At 43.3% G+C, this 16,518-nt stretch overlaps 1 protein-coding gene and 1 long non-coding RNA gene across 5 annotated transcripts in view; one reads left to right on the top strand and one right to left on the bottom strand.

Moving 5' to 3' along the window:
• AK2 (adenylate kinase 2) overlaps positions 1 to 12,827 on the top strand; it is a 22,094-nt gene extending 9,267 nt beyond the window's left edge. The window contains exons 3-7 of one of the 4 annotated variants that reach the window (XM_039836999.1): positions 4,407 to 4,517; positions 4,645 to 4,739; positions 8,507 to 8,579; positions 9,725 to 9,920; positions 11,944 to 12,827. In XM_039836999.1, the coding sequence (XP_039692933.1) occupies positions 4,407 to 4,517; positions 4,645 to 4,739; positions 8,507 to 8,579; positions 9,725 to 9,920; positions 11,944 to 11,948 (480 nt within the window). In that variant the 3' untranslated portion in view covers positions 11,949 to 12,827. Of the gene's footprint in view, positions 1 to 2,777; positions 2,934 to 4,406; positions 4,518 to 4,644; positions 4,740 to 8,506; positions 8,580 to 9,724; positions 10,100 to 11,943 lie in introns of those variants that run through there. The other 3 variants (XM_039837000.1, XM_039836998.1, XM_039837002.1) reach the window with 3 other exon arrangements.
• On the bottom strand, positions 10,211 to 11,383 carry LOC120582026 (uncharacterized). The gene is made up of 2 exons (XR_005647428.1): positions 11,252 to 11,383; positions 10,211 to 10,417 (listed from the first exon to the last, which is right to left on the bottom strand). It is a non-coding gene; the product is annotated as an uncharacterized LOC120582026 (long non-coding RNA).
• Positions 12,828 to 16,518: the final 3,691 nt, after the last annotated feature.

Genomic DNA, 16,518 nt, shown 5'->3' with positions numbered 1-16,518 from the left:
CCAGAATGTGCATTTTGGGGGGTGGGGGGAACATGTCCAGCAATATTTCAGGGGATTCCAGCTGCACATTTAGGAACATTAAAGGTGGAAACCGGAAAGACTGGAGGCAGAAAGATGTTTTCAAGGTGAGAAAACAAGTGAGTTCAAGATTAAGTCTGAACAATTCATAGTTTCCCTTTATTTTCCTAAATGTCAGACACTATGCTAGATACGTTTGATTATATAATCTTATTAAATCCCCACAGTAGCTCCGAAAGTGGACATGGTTGATTGTACTCTATGGATGAAGAAAGTGAGGACTTAAAAAGGCTGCATAACTTGTTCAAGGTGATACAGCAAATAAACTGTAGATCCAATTTCCAACCCAGATCTGTACCACTATAAAGCCCAGTCTTGCCCCCACTGCCCCAGGGCTTCGCAGACTGTATGCATCAGAATTCCAGGGCCCTACCTGAGTACTACTCAGTCATAAACTTTAAGGATGGGTCTGGCTTTGTACTTTCAGCAAGTGCCCCAGATGATTGTTGAGGTGGAGCTGAGGCCATGGTGCTGGTGCTGATAACGTGCTGAAGTTTGAGAACAGTAAACCCACCATTCTTCCTTCCTAGTGGTTTTAGCAGTTTTTACCCATCTCCCCCCAAAAAAGGTCCACTCCCCTTTCCCGCAGTAATGAGACACAAGTAGCTCAGCTTCAGCAGCATTAGAGTCCAGGGGGCCAGCAGCAGAGCCAGGCCTGGAAGCTTGTTAAAAATGCTGGGGCTCAGACTCTACCCTATGGAATCATTCTGTATTTGAATAGCAACACCCACCCCCACCCCATGGTTTGGAGTAGAAGCATTGCTCTAAAGCGTAAGCTTGAAGTGTGAGGGGAATATAATAAAGTTATTTCATCAGGCTTCTACGGTTTGCAAGTAAAGAGTAATGCAAAAAAAGAAAGACAGTGGAAAGAGGTCTCTCATTAAGATTCCGAGAAGTAGCCCAAGATCACATAGCTGTTGAGTGCTTTAGCCAGGGTTCATGTGTAAATCTATCTGACTCCAAGGTCCATGCTCTTTGCAGCCCACCACACTGACTTCCAGGCAGCTTATAGAATCCCATCATCTGGACCAGCACGGTAGAATCCTGTAGTTTTGGGGGAGATTAAAATAGAACAATCAAGTTCTGTACTAACATCTCTTCTCTCATGATTTGGTCTCACGGTCAAATTTTTCGCCCAAGTTAATTTCAACACCCAAGGGGAAATATTAGCAGAAAAGCACAGATCTCTGGATATGTGACTACCAGGCCAGCCTGGAGGACCAGAGGTTTTCCATTGCCCAGAAGATCCTGACCTTCACTGGTTTTTCCAAAGTGCAATTTTTAATGCCTTCATAACAAAATGGAACCCAGATGAGAAGGCGTTAAAAATGAAGTCATTTCTTTGCTTGAAGTCAGTCATTCCATGAATCACAAACCAGAATTTGCTGCACTGAGCCCCATCAATTAAGCTTTTATTGTGCGTGCTCCTTTGAAAACTCCCAGTGAACTGGTTTGAATAAGGATCCAACCCTACCTTTTTATAAAACAAGTGAACCAGAAAGCTAAGTATTAAGCTCCTTGAACTGATTCTATTTCTCATGAGTTCTGCAGTTGTGTTTTTTTTCTCTTTTGGGGTGGGGCAATTGCCACTGCAAAACCATTGTTAAACTGTCCACGCACTTTTCCTGTCCTCGTCTCGTCTTTGTTCTGATGTATGGTCCATCAAACTGTGTCTCCTATTCATGTTTCCCGGGCTCCCAGCAAGGTTCTTGGAAGAGGCATCAGTGTTTTATTTCTGTATAAATGAATATGGAACTGGGGCAGGGTTACAGTAACAGCTAACATTCACCGAGCACTTACTATGTGCCTGGCCCTGCATATGCTGAATTCTATGTAATCTCATCAACACACTGGTGTAGGTGCATTGCCATCTCCATTTTACTTAGAGGAAATTTGAAACTTAGATGATATAATGTTTCTCAAGTCACATCTCATTGTCTATCTATTCATTGGTCAACCTGGAGTCTGAAGCCCAGGCAGTTTGACTCTCAAGCCCATAACTAAAAACTATACTGCCTCCTAAAACTAATATTAAGTGCTTACAGTTTGCCAAGTGCTCTTTGTATATATCTCATCTCATCCTCATAACTACTTTCTGTGATGGAGCCTTTTTGCCTTCATTTCAAACAGATAAGGAAACCAAGCCTCTGCGAGGTTAAACGATTTGGCCAAGATAATGCAGCTACTTAGAGACAGGAAAGGGACAGAAATAGGTCTGCGCAGGGGAAACCTGTGTTCTTCATCTTGCCACAGCTGCCTCTCAGGCCAGTGGCCACAGCACTTGACAGTCACGTTCATTCCTTTGGCAAATATTCAACACATTACATGCCAAACATTGTGCTTTAGATACACGAACTCCCTTAAACATCACAGCAACCATGTGAAGTACTGATACTGCTATTCTTCTCATTTATAATGGGGAAACTGCGGCCTATGTGTCACTATGCGTCTAGTGGAAATAGTGATAATAGCTAATATTTATGATGGCTTCCTGTGTGCTAGGTGCACTGTTTTAAGTGCTTTACACATATTATCTCATGTTATTCTCACTATAACCTTATAATCATTATATGTTAGTATATAATATAAGGTACTTTTATTTCTGTTACAGGCAAAGAAATAGGTATTTGCCAGAATTCATAGAGCCAATAAGCGGCAGGGCCAGGTTCATACCTAGGAAGTCTGACTTGCAGTGGTAACTATCTTGGTTTTTGTCTTCCCCTCCACAGGCACCCAAATTGGCCAAAAACTTCTGTGTCTGCCATCTAGCTACTGGGGACATGCTGAGGGCCATGGTGGCTTCTGGCTCAGAGCTAGGAAAAAGGCTGAAGGCAACCATGGATTCCGGGAAACTGGTAGGTTTGATGGTGCCAGTAAACGTTGATATTCGTTAGAGTCTAGATCTACATTGCCTAATATAGTAGCCTAATATAGTAGCTACTGAAATTAATTTAAATTCAATTTAGTAAAGCCATATAGGATCATGGATAAGAAGAGCTAGGGCTCTTATCCTCAGTCTCACATGTCACATTTCAAGTGTTTGCTAGCCAGCAATATATAGAACATTTGCATCATTGTAGAAAGTCCTATTGGGCAGCCCTGTGCTACAGGGCACATTGTATAAACTTCTAGAGTCGCAAGTTATTTGGTTCATTCTGAATTAATGGCACTTCTTTTACTTAGAGTATTCTTGAGGTTCCTTTGTGCTGATGCATTTTGTAATATACTCAATTTTTAGGGCCAAAAATGCAACTGCCATTCCTAGGCCAGAACTCAGGGATCTATTCAAGAGAGGACTCAACAAGCCACTGAGTGTTTTTGAATCTACTTTTGTGTCTCTGTTCTATGTCTTTAACAGAGGAATTGCTCAGTAATTGACAGAAGTCATTCTTCCTATTTGGGAGCTATAATAGTATTTTCTTTTGTTTCTAGTCCAATTAATCTGATTGGACAAATGCAATCTATTAAATCTTCTACTAAATCTTCTTTGATTAGCACCAGAACTTAATTGTAACTGAGTTATTCTGGGACTTGGCCTCTGGGAATCACCTTCAGAAGTCATTTTGTACCTGGCCCTCTGGTCTTTTTATATCTTATTTAGCATGTTGGTTGGGGAAGGTGCTATGCTTTGCCTCCATCCCCGAGTTATACTTTCTGTCAGGCTTTGAGACTCAGTAGCTATATCAAATGGTACCCCTGCCTGCCTGCCCACCTGCCCCTTCTAGCTTTCTCTTCATGTCAGTGAGGCCTTGAGTCAAGCCAGAGAGGTAGATATTTTGGACTTTGAGTCTTGACAAAAGATCCTATACTGAGAAAAAGTTGGGATGTGGCAATGAGATTACTTATCTCCAGCCTTCACTTAGTTGTAGAGCTTATACTTTGTCCCCAAGTTCACAGCTGGTCCCAGGAGATAAGTGTCTTAGCTACCAAGATGGGCAGCCTTCACTGTAATACTGACTGAGAACTTTTCTTTCTATGAAGGCCCAGGAGGAAAACCAGATTTTGAAAGCTAGGAGGGCTCCTCATTGGGTTTTTAGAGAGGCTCAAAGGTGTATTGGATTGGCTTCTCAGTTCCTTGGTTCTAACCCAATCTGGCTGATTCAGTGAATTTCTCTGTTGCCTCATGTTTAGATCGGCCTGGGTCTTTACTGTGAGCCTAATCAAAATCATGAAACAGAGAAAGTTGGAGCCTTTCTGTGTTCTGGTCAACCCCCATTCTCTCCTGCAGTAATCAGGTTATACAGACACAAACTAGTGGCCTTGGATTTGGGCTAATGTCACCTAGCTAATGGATTTAAACCCAAGGCTTCTTTGTTCTTGATTTCCAGGTGAGTGATGAAATGGTAGTGGAGCTCATTGAGAAAAATTTGGACACCCCTCCATGCAAAAATGGTTTTCTTCTAGATGGCTTCCCTCGGACTGTGAGGCAGGCAGAAATGGTGAGTGGCTGGGTTTGTATCACGATTGCATGATAATCAACTCTGGCCCTTAATCTCTTAATTCCTTAAAGGGAAATGAGTCTGATCAAGCTCTGGTAGTTTAGGTGAGCCACACACTCTTTTACAGCTTGATGACCTCATGGAGAAGAGGAAAGAGAAGCTCGATTCTGTGATTGAATTTCGCATCCCAGACTCTCTGCTGATCCGGAGAATCACGGGAAGGTATTTGTCCCCTGTGCCTCCCTTCTTTTCATGCTTCCTCAGAGCTTTGTCAGACCGTGGGAGTGCTCTTGCCTAATCACAGCCATGAAGTTTAATGCCATTTCAACATGGATTGATCTTGTTTCGTGACCTCTATTCAGCTGGTGATGTGGGACAGGGATGTGGAAAGAAAAACAAGGGATTTGAAGTCAGACAGCATCTCCATCCTGTTCCCCTTTTACCCTGACCCTAGGCAAGTGTCTTAACCTTTCTCAAGGCCGTTTCCTTATATTTAGAGTAGGGTTAATAATTGCGGAACGATCGTGCTTGTTAGATAAAGTGCATATTTCAGAGCCTTGCTTATAGTCTGTGCTTAGGAAATATTAAGTCTTCACATGTGTGCCTCTGTTTTAGTGCTCTTTTAAAGTCTTCAATTGGAGTTGCCATACCTTGCTGTAGGCTCTTTATTCTAAAAATAATATGACCATCTACACAAAGTTTAGAAAATGGAGAGAAAATTTGCTCACGGTACAGCCACCTTAGCCAAAAACACTTATTTTTTGTGTGTTTTGTTTTAAAGTGCTTGTTTCTCTATAGTAGTCAACATTGAACACAGAAATGCTTCTGCATCTGAACAGGTTTGTTCTAAGAAAGATCACCACTGCTTTAGGCTATAGTTTCCTCTACCCTATTTCAGTAATCACTCTGTTATCTGCTTGTGCCTTCCAGAAATATGTTGGAAGCTCTTAACCACTAATAGATCCTCCCATTCTCTTCTTTATTGAATGCTATAGGTCTTTTATCCCTTGGTCATTTTAATGGAATCTCAGGAAGGCGATCAGCCTACATCAGGGAACCAGACATCCGTGACCATTATTTTTAATTGCTGTATGATATTACACAGTAGATGAACCATCATTTACTTAACTCTTCCCTCATTGGTACATTTGTGTTTCTTCCAGTTGTTCACTGTTAAATTGATGCTTTGGCCATCGTAGTAGATGGAAATTTTTGGATTTAATTAAGGAGAAACTGTTCTTATTGTAAATTTTATTACTTTGATTTCCTAATGAGGTTGAACATTTTTCCATGCGTCTGCAGTCCATATCTTCAAGGAGAAAGACAGGCATTTAAACAGACAGAATGAGTGTTAGAGGTATTTTCCTATAAGGCTATATTAGATACAGTGGAGTCTACCTTATATTAATTTTTTTTTCAAATGTCCAGGTTTTATGTTTTGAGCTATTTCGTAAGCTTCTTCAAAAGTGCAGGAACTTTTTGTAGGATTTTTTGCATTCCCACTGGCACAAAGTAGACAAAGTTGATGTAGGCCGAGAAGTGATAGCGTTGACAGGATGGGACATCATCACCAGGGCTGAGGGCTCTGGCGCCAAAGCAGATGTTAACAATGCTAGGTGACACCAGGGCCTTTGATTCAATTGGCCTAGCTGCTCAGGTGCCTGCCTTGTGTGCAACACAGTACTAGACTATAGGGCAGGGGACTAGGAGAGGATATAGAACAACATGATGATCCCCGTCTGTAACCTCAAACAGTCTACAAACCATACACAAAACCTAGGCTGTTTAGTGCAGTAGGAAAGCCAAGCTGCCTAGGAGACGTGCAATGTCAAATTTGACTTTCCTGAATAGAGAGGATTTTGATGGTTCCCCAGAAGGGAGTAGAAGCTAGAATGAGTATGTGTTGAGGGAGGGGCTCTAGCTGAGGCTAGTGGCAGAATGTCCAGAGTTGGAGGAATGGTCTTGGGGGCTGGGTAGAATGGGTACTATTGAGAAAGTAGAATGGGAGCTAGACTGGGGAAGGTTTGCCAAGGTGAAGAGGATAAACGTGAGTCAGGAGTCATGGGATGTTCTTAAACCATGTGGCAAAAACAGCATTCTAAGAACATTAGCTTGGTTCTGGCGTACAGGCTAAATTGGAAGAAAGGAGAAACAGACAAGGACCCCACTTAGGATCCTGATTGTGACTCACGTGTAAGGCGATCAAGGCTTTTAACTGGTGGGGAACAGAGATTCTGAAGAACTAGAGGAATGCTGTAGAGGACAAAAGAAAGACTCGGTCTCCCAGTTCGGAAGTGAGTGGTTTAGTGTGACCCTTCGCTCACAGTGGAGGAAGTGGGACAGGCCAGATTGCTGTTTTCCAAGTTCACTCTGCAGATCAGTGACAGAGCTGGCACCAGAAGTCTGCTTTCTGCCTTCTAGTTCACTACACTGATTATTGGAAGACAAAGAGTCAGAAACTAGTTGGCTTAATGTGGATCTTATTTAAATCTGACATAAGGACCCCACTGTAGATATCTTCTGAATTAGCTCAGACATCACTTCTAATAGTCATTATTTTATTTCTTGAGTAAGTATGGTTCAGTTTGTGTTCAGCGTTGGCTCACTGGTGTCCTAATTATCCTACCAGTTGGTTCTCTGTCAGCATTAGCCGAATGTCTCATACCACCCCCATTTCGTGGATGAGAATACAGGTGTCTAAGGTGCCGTACTCCAAGTAGCAGTGGCTGTAGATTCCCAGCCATTAGGCCTCCACATCTTCACCGCCACGTCCAGGCCAGGCTCAGGGATACCTAGAGCTGTTTTGGTTGGTACTTGAGACCAATTCCATTTTAAGAACTCAGAGACTGGGCTTTCTTTCTTTTTCCTTCTAGGGAATGAGCCTTGCATTCCTCTTAAAATGATGTTTGTGAGTGGGGAAGGAGCAGTGTGCTATACATAACTGGAGGACTGAGGGAATCTCCGGAGTAAGCAAGAGATGTGGAGAGGAGATAGTATTGTTTGCTGCTCTGTGCCCTGTGCTCTCCAGAAGGTGAAATGTTGGGACACTCTGGTCTAGTAGACCTCCTTGAGGAGAGCAGCCATCGATTAAATATGCAGACCTTGATCGACACAAAATTGGGAAACACGAGCTTGAGCAAGCAGGCCCTGGCTGTTGAGCCGTGTTTGGCCTGCCTCCTTCCCTTCTTAGGTTTCTGGGCTCCTGTAGCAAGGCCTCTTCCAATCAGGACATGGGCTCCTTGCCTAAGAGGGCATAGTACAGATGTGGCTACAAGCCAAAGATATGCTTCTTCCTGGGCTCTTTATTCCCTGGCTTGTTTAATAAGTCATTTTTCCATCGGTCTTGAATATTGCCCTCTAATAGTTGGTCTCTCTTTTACCTTTGTAATCACAAAGGGGTGCTGCATTGTCTGGTGGTGTTTACATCCATAGGATATAGTTTTCTAATAGTGTCTTTCTGAGTTTATAAAACACTAGGTTAAAAAATAAGATTAGTTTCTCTGTCCCCCATAGCATTTTGTATGCATCTCTGTTAAAAGATTATCACATTTATTGTAGTTATTTATTTCCACATTTGTCTCCCCCACTGAATTAAGCACTGCTTATGAGCCAGGATCTTGACTTGTTGCTCTGTAGGCTTTGGACTTAGCTAAAGGCCTGAATCAGACCAGACTGTTAGTAAATGTTTGTCGAATAGAACGGGTGAATAGAATGAATGGCTGTACGAGACCAGCACCAGAGTTCCTCTCTTGAGTCCTGAAGTAGGCAGTTCAGCCAGCTTCTTCAGCCAGACGCTTATTTTAATGTTGGGTCAAAATAGAAAACACACTCTAGTATCACCTTATTTAAACAAGATGCCTATAGCTATGTTCTCGGCGGGGCTAAAGTTGTTGCATCTAGCTTCTCTGTCTCTGCTTGTCATCTTGGACACCCCCGGGGTTTAGCATACCTTCAGGCAACCTGACTTGTATGCATGTGCTGTCTTTTAGGCTGATTCACCCCATGAGTGGCCGTTCCTACCACGAAGAGTTCAACCCCCCAAAGGAGCCCATGAAAGATGACGTATGTAAACACAGGACAGTAAATTTCCTTTTCTTTCCTTCCCCTTTCTTCCTTTGCTTTTTTTTTTTTTATTTTTCCATCTTTCTTTTATTTCTATCAATATTACTAACTTAACCATGAGAAATATTACTGTCACGTAAATCACATGGGCTGTGGCCCATCTGTACAATGAGTGTCTCTCTTCAGGTGGTTCACTGCTTGACCTTTAGGTGCCTACCAGTGCCAGTACTTCCCAGTGCCCATTTGTACCTGTCTTTTGTCCGGAGCAGCCCCTTCCTAGCATCATGGCAACCTAAATGGTTAACTAATCAGGAGAAGGCTGCTTGGAAGCCCAGAATTAAAGCCAAGGTGGGAAAGATAGTACTGAAGAGAAGTTTGTTGGCCTGCTTCAGAAGAATGTCCCCTCCTCTAGTGACTCTGCTGTGCCCTACAGATTCAGAATATTTTGGCTAGATTAACACTGAGAAGTTTTTAGGACAGTCTTCATTTACTTGCCAGTGTAAAAGGAAGGGCCTCATACATGTTCGCTGCCATAAATAGTCCATGTCATCTGTTTTAGAACATGCAGGAATAATAAGAATTTCTTGGATTTACCTTAGTCATATGAGACAAGTTCATCCTGTCATGCAGATTCCAACACCATCATATTAGTCACATTTTGCAAAGTTAGTGATTCTACCATTCTGAGTTCTTTCTCACTTCACTTGCTACTTTCAGAATGTTGATGGCTGATACCCTAGTAAAAACACAAAATATGTAAACAACTGAGATTATAATGGCTATTACACTACTGATTTAGATGTATTGTCCTGGTCTCAGAGGCCTCTGTCTTTCTTGCTTCTGAACCTAAAAGAGTACATCGTCTAGACTGATGAAAAGCATTGTTTGTCTTCCTCTCACAAGTCCCTTTCCTCACAGTTGCTGTTTCAGACTCCCTGACTTCTCTGGATCAGTTTGTCTGCTCCTGGGAACAACTTGCTGGGAGTAGTAAAGTTCTTTATAGTTCTTTATTGGAGAGAGTCTAGATTGTCTCTCTCCCTCTGATGGACTTTGGGATCACACAGCATCTCAAATGTGCTTCTGGCATCGCATAAGGAAACCTTGCTAACAATCTCAGTCTTTTATTGTCCTCTTCCTGTTCTCAGATCACTGGGGAACCCTTGATCCGCAGATCAGATGATAATGAGAAGGCCTTGAAAATCCGCCTGGAGGCCTACCACACTCAAACTATCCCGCTGGTGGAGTACTACAGGAAACGGGGGATACACTCTGCCATCGACGCATCCCAGACCCCTGATGTCGTGTTTGCAAGCATCCTAGCAGCCTTCTCCAAAGCCACATGTAAAGACTTGGTTATGTTTATCTAATGTTGGGTCCACAAAGGAATTGCTTTCTTATTTCTGTCTCTGCTGAGGGAGTAGATGGGAATAGCAGAGCAGACAGAGAGAAGCTTCCTCAGGTCAGCAAGAATATCATTTGATGTACTGATTAAAAAAAGCACTTGCTTAATGTATCTTTGATATATGTGCAACTCTCATCTCATCTGTGTGTGTATGTGTGCGTGCGTGTGTGTGCACACGCATTTTTGGTATAGGTATGTGTATACTCTATTTTCTAAGTTACAGGGAAGGTTTCTTTATCAACCATTTACTTCTTTTGCCATACTCTTGATTTCATTTTTCGACCAGAATAAACTAAGGTGTCTGCCGGGTACCCCAATTCCTTGGTTTTTATTCTATCTCCAACAGCTGTTTAGAAGTCCAGGGTCAAATGTAGTCAGACAGGGCCTGAGTTCCTAATGGCAGATCGTTGGCAGGGAATTCTGCTTATTTCCTAGCCTACAATAAAAAGACATATGAGTCAGTATATGGACAGAGATCATTGATTTTTTTTCCCCTAAATGGGAGTCAGAAGGTACTTACATTACAGATTCCAGAAATTACTGGGAGACAGAATCACCGTAGAAAGAGCCAGACCAAGTTGGAATATTTTTGTAATCTGCATCATGATTCTATAAAGTAAGGATCATTTAGGACCTGTGTTTGAAAACTGAATTGTGGCCAAGTGAAAGGTCCTTTTGAATTCCGACTGTCTTCTGAACATGGAGGCTGGGCATCTGAGAGCAGCCAATCCACTTCTCCAAAGTGGATTTTGTTTTAATATTTGTTTTTGATGTTTGCCTTTCTTTCCAAGGATGAACAAAACAGTGATTTGGAGATGGTCTATTCATGGATTCGTTTGATTAGAATTTATTCAAACCTGGTCACTCTCTAGGATATGAAACCCAAGTCAGATATATACCTTTTAAACTCAGTTCCTCTCCCTTCCAGATCCAATCCTTTATCCCTTACTTCACCATTGTGGTGGCCACAGACTCCCCAAGAAAAGATCACCCGAAAATAAGATCACCTATGACAGTAATAAACTTTTATGCCTAACCTCAGCTCCCTGGCTATTAAACATTTCCTGGATTCCATGCCGTGCCTTTTGGTCTCTAGTTTGATTTGTAGTAAACAGATGAATTAATAGACTGCTAAGAGGGACGACAAAAATAGCGGCCTCTGGAAAAACCATTAGAAAATCAGTGGCAGGTCCAGTAAGTAATGTCGTGTGCCCCAGCATAATCTGCTGACTCAGGGCAGAAACTCTAAAGTGCCCAGTCCCCACCTGACCTGAGCTCTCCTGCTGTCTTGTCCTCTATCCACCTGGAAGCTGAGCGTGGGTATGTGACCATCTTGCTTCCCTCTTTGTCTCGTTCAAGTGAGTGTCTGCCTTGTTTTCCTGGCTGTAAACTAACTCCACCCAGTCTGGTGTGGTGTGTTTCTGGGAAGCACATGACTTCTGGGAATGGGCAAGGAAAAGGAATGAAACCAAAACTATCAGCTCTGTCTGCAGAGATCTGGGCTCCTTTTCTGGATGAGAGTGGCCTCAGAATCTTGGAGTCTCCTCACCTTTGGGGACAGTTGCAGGCACTTGGCCTCAAAGTCGAGGGCCTTGAATGTTTGCTAATTGAATACGTGTGATCCTTGCTAAAATTTTTGTCATCCATCCATATACATTCACATGTGCACACATGCACACGTGAATGTATATGGATGGATGACAAATTTGTGTGATCTGTGGGCTATTGATGAAAACTAGAAGATTGTGGGGGATGCATTTGTCTTTTGGGGGTGGTTAGAATTTTGTTTTTACTTCATTTAACTCCAGAGCTTTAACTTCAGCAAGCACGAGAGCTTTCACCTGGCAGAGAAATGTCGTGTTTAATGCATTTGGTTGCTGGGGCATGCATGCCAGCCTTCTCTGATGTTTACTTAGTTTTTAAAAACCCATTTTGTTCTCTCTTGTTTCCTCTCTATTTCAGCCTAGTAACAGAAGGCCAGGCGAGACTGCACCACTGCTCGTCACCCCGCGGCGTGATCCCTGCTCTTAGGTGCTGGGCAGAGGGGAGGGGTGGTCAGGGTAAGCGTGGAGAGTGAAGAGTGGTGAGGGGCTCAAGAAAAATACTGGAAGAGCAGCAGTGTTATAGTGAGGCAATTTTTTATACGTATAGTAGGAATCTTAAAAAGCATAATTAATTTTTGAAAAAACTGGAGGGTATAAGTAGAAATAGGGAAGTACAGTACTATTTCTAAGAAATCAAGTTTTTATTTACTCTGGACTAGTGACAATGTTTTTTAAAGCCAGTGCCCTAAGTCCTCGGCTTTTATCTCAACCTCATGGGTTGCCAGTCAAGCAATGCAAGAAATCAAACTTGTCCTGTGTGTCCTATGGCTTGGGACAAGAAGGGTTTGACTGCTGACCCTGGTTCCCCACACCATGAGATCAAAAAATCATCTTTACATTTGAAATATGTATGGGGTATGCTCATGGGGGCAGAGGCTCAGCAAATCAAGTTTACAGAAGTCATGGGAAGAGTGAGGCAGGCTGATCTCACTCCCTTTCCTGACTTACCACTGGTCTACCAGCCCACCTGCTCTCATGGGTAAGCTGTCAGCGACTACCCAGCGTATGGAACAATCCTACACTCTGCCTTCTTCCATCCACGATGTGTGAAGGGACCCTTTAAATAAATGAGCAAGTGTCCCAAACACCCTCTTCCAAAGATTGTCCTTCCTATCCTCAAATCCTGTGACTGGGATCACTCGACAGCACTGTGATGTATTATTTTCAGTGAGGTGCCTTTCTTAACTGACAAAATGCTGCCTTGTTTGGCCCCTAAATCAATAAAGTATGTAAAAGTTTGTATCCCCTGTTGTGGCATTTTTTTGAGGAGATCTGGGCTAGTAAAACGTCATTGAATTCTAGATCTGACTTGGAAGCCCCTTCTTGGTGGTCACTAGAAGCCATGAGGTGAGACGGTCCAAGTGTGTGCACATGAGACGAGACGGCACCCTCTTGACCTTCAGCTAATATGCAGGCTTTTCTTGAGTTCAAGGACAAGGCAGCTTGGTTTAGTGGAGATAGCACTGTGCTCGGAGTTCAGGGGATGTACAACAAATATCATTTACTCTGCTCTTGTCTGGAAAGAAAGACTGGCGATGTCGCCTTCTCAGACTCATTGGTATTAAATGAAGTTTGTAAGGAGAAGCTTTTTGCTCAGTGCCTGGCACACGACGGGATAAGTGTTAATTGGATCCATACATACACAGAAAAATATCTGCTTCCTGCTGGGCTGGATAATTGTTGTGCAGACAGTCGTCCACAGTCTAGAAAGCCAGTGCTTCTAATCCGTAAGCCAGATTTTTGGCTGCCTTTTCAGATGCTTCTTTAATACCCTTAGTTGCTTCTTTATAAATCCTTTCTTCCCCGGCAAAAATGAGCTTAAATTGTTTGTCCAAACTAAAGCTCTCTTGCTCTTTGGAAGGGCTGCCTTTGCCAGTGAGGTTCTGGGAAATAACTGCTCTCCCTGAAACCAGAGGGAGCCGAGCCAGAAGTGCCACCATTCTTCTCCTTTCAGGCCCTTAACTCTGGAGAGAAGCAGAATTGTCACTGCTGTATTCTCCCTGAGCCAACTCCCTCTTCTGCTTCACTTCCCCACCTCTACAGAGTCATTTTAAGTGTCATCCTGACCTTTCATTCCCTGAGCTATTTAAAGACCCTATGAAAATTTTCTTCCCTTCATTGACCATCATGCAACAAATGGGGAAATATTTGTCAAACTAGCCTGGAAGGCCTCGTGGTGTGGTTGAAGAAGACCCAATGAGCTGTTACTCTTTCACTTCTTCGGGCTTGGTTTCCTCATCTGGAAACTGAAACTGAGTAAGATAAGAACGGCTACTGTTCCTGGAGGACTGATATGCCAGTTACTGTGCGAACAATACCCATGACCTCACTTGACCTCTACGAAGCACCGTAGGTGGTTGGAACTATTGTTCTTCTATTTTACAGGTGAGGAAACCAAAACTCAGAGTGGTAAAGTACAATTCCTGAGGTCACACATGAGAGGCAGAGTCAGAACTCGAACTGTGGCCTTGATTTTGTTGCTGAAGTGATTTAGTGACTTTTGCAGCTCTACAGCAGGCAGGGCCCCTCCGGATGAGAGTTCTTTTTCATGGACACTCACACTGCCAGAACTGATTTTGAAGAAGTCACTGCCAGTTTGAGGACCCAAGGTGTGTGTCTTAGGATCTCTCATGCGCACAAAGTGTCACAGGCAGACAGAGCAGGATGAAGAGCAGCACCGGTCCCCAAGAAGCCTCACCAGTCTTCTCAGGAAGGCAGCTAAATGAGTCGGAGGACAGATTTCAGCAGCAACTCCACGATGAGTCCTTGGGCAAAGTCATCGCACCTCATCAGTAGAATGGAAACGGTCCCTGCCCCTGAAGTGTGCTGACAACTCTGGTAACCAAGCTACTGATGAAGGCCAGGATATCAGTGCACAGCTGATGTTCAGTATATGCTGATGGAATTCACATTGAAAATGTAGACATTGGCAAAGCCTATTGTCTTCCTGATTTTTAGGAACCGGGCTAAGGATTCTTAACCTGAAGATGTCCTAGAAGTCCATGGACCTCTGAAATTATGTACAGAATTCTGTATTTTTAATTTCCATAATAATTTAACATTTAATGCTTATTGTGTGGTAGGTTCTGCATATGTTATAATTTATTATCAATAACCCTGTGGATGTGTGTACTATTATGATCTCCATGTTATGTGTGTGCATTTTGAGGTTCATACTTCTGGGAATGGTAGAACCAGAGTGAACCCTGTCTGGCTCCACACCTCAGCCTTTTACCACTGTGGCTATTGCTTTGACACTTTGCTGGGAAAAGAAAAAGATTCTCAAGGCACTCATGATACAGCGAAATCTATGAGCCATGGATCTGAATGAAAGAAGAAAATCCAGTAGATTTGCTCTATTACAATGAAGGACCTGATTGGGGAATGCTACCTCAGGTAAGGCCTTTTTCTCTTTTGTCTTTCTTCTTCGCTGTGGGTGCTAAAGCTCCAGTGTACTAGATTTGCAAAGATCTTGGAACCACCCCTATTCCAGAAGGGCCAGAGGGTCAAGTTACTGCGGGAGAGAGGAGTCAGTTACCCCCACCCATACACACCAACCCCTTGTCTGTTTTCGGGAAGGTTGCCAACAGGAAGGTGTGTATACTGGCCCTACCGTACGTGTTATGGCATTGCATTATTCTTAACCCCAGAGAGACTCTGTCCTCCCATCGTGGGAATACGGCAGTTCTGTTCAGAGTCCCAGGCAGTGTGGTGCTGAGCATCTCTCACAGGAGGCTCCTTTTAGGTTCCCAGTCAGGATGCCCTCAGCAGAGAACTGACAGGAATAGAAAGACAAAGTGTCAGAGGGTGAAGGTAAGACAAGACTTAGGCCCAGGCCCTATGTAGATCACCCCTCAGGCCACACAGATCTGTTCTTATGGGTAAGATTGCTGTATAGCAAATCATTACATTGTGTGGTGTCCCTTAGATACAGACTTTGGGGACATATCTCTCTGAGCTTCATGATAGGAATATTTAGCTAGTCTACATTCTACTAGATAAGAAATGCTTCATTTTCTACTGTTTTCCTTTTTGCCCTAGCTGTGAGGAAACTTCCCTTGTGTTCAATTGCTATGCTTCCCTCTGCCAGAGTTTCTTAATAAATTCTCACTCCACCTCACCCAATCTCAGTCATTTGTGTTTAGTGTTTTTGTGTTCAGATGTGTGTTGCAAACAGCCTTGAGTCTATTTTGGAAAAGAAACCGAGTGTAAAGAAAGGGCTAATTATATGGTACAGGAGGTCAGACTGCTGAGAATTGGGTAGCATGGGGGAAGAGGTGGGGTCAGGGTGGCTCTTTGGGGGGGATGGGGCGTTCCAGTCAGAGGACACATCCCCCGAAGGAAGGTAGATGCCACTAGCACTCAGGGCTGCTTTAACCTAGTGAACCCCTAGAGTTCTTGGGAAATCCGCATCTAATTGGAAATAAGGGTTTTTCAAACCAAGTTTAGAAACAATAGAAGCAAAGTTTTTCAGCTCAAGAGTAATGTCAAGAACCCAGAAGAGGAGACAAGGGCTATACACACAGAGCTGATGGTCCATTTTAAGCTCTGCTCATGTGCCATCCTTCCTCCTCTCCGAAACACACGCATCAGTGCTTTGACCGTGAAGTGGGTGACCCTTTGCTGTGGAACTCAAGAGAAGGGAATCTCTCAATGTTATTGTCAGCTCTGTGTTCAGTCATGTGCCTAGTGATGTTGGCATGGGTTCTGGGGGGTGACTGACCTTTGGTTAGGTCTCAGCACTGACAGTAGCTTACTGTGTACCTTAGGGAGACAACCTCTAAACGTCAATAAACTCACCTGTAAAATGAGGATCATAGTACCCAACTATGGGTGGCAGAGTCAGTATGAATTGAAAAATAGCTGTCTAATAAATGATCTTTTTTCCTCCTCCTTTCCCATAGCCATTTGCCAAGGAAAAAAGGACCTTACC

Source organism: Pteropus medius, unplaced genomic scaffold, assembly GCF_902729225.1.
Source record: "Pteropus medius unplaced genomic scaffold, Ma_sr-lr_union100, whole genome shotgun sequence".
NCBI lineage: Eukaryota > Metazoa > Chordata > Mammalia > Chiroptera > Pteropodidae > Pteropus > Pteropus medius.
The sequence above is the reverse complement of the archived record's forward strand: the minus strand, read 5'-3'. Positions and strand labels throughout refer to the sequence as shown.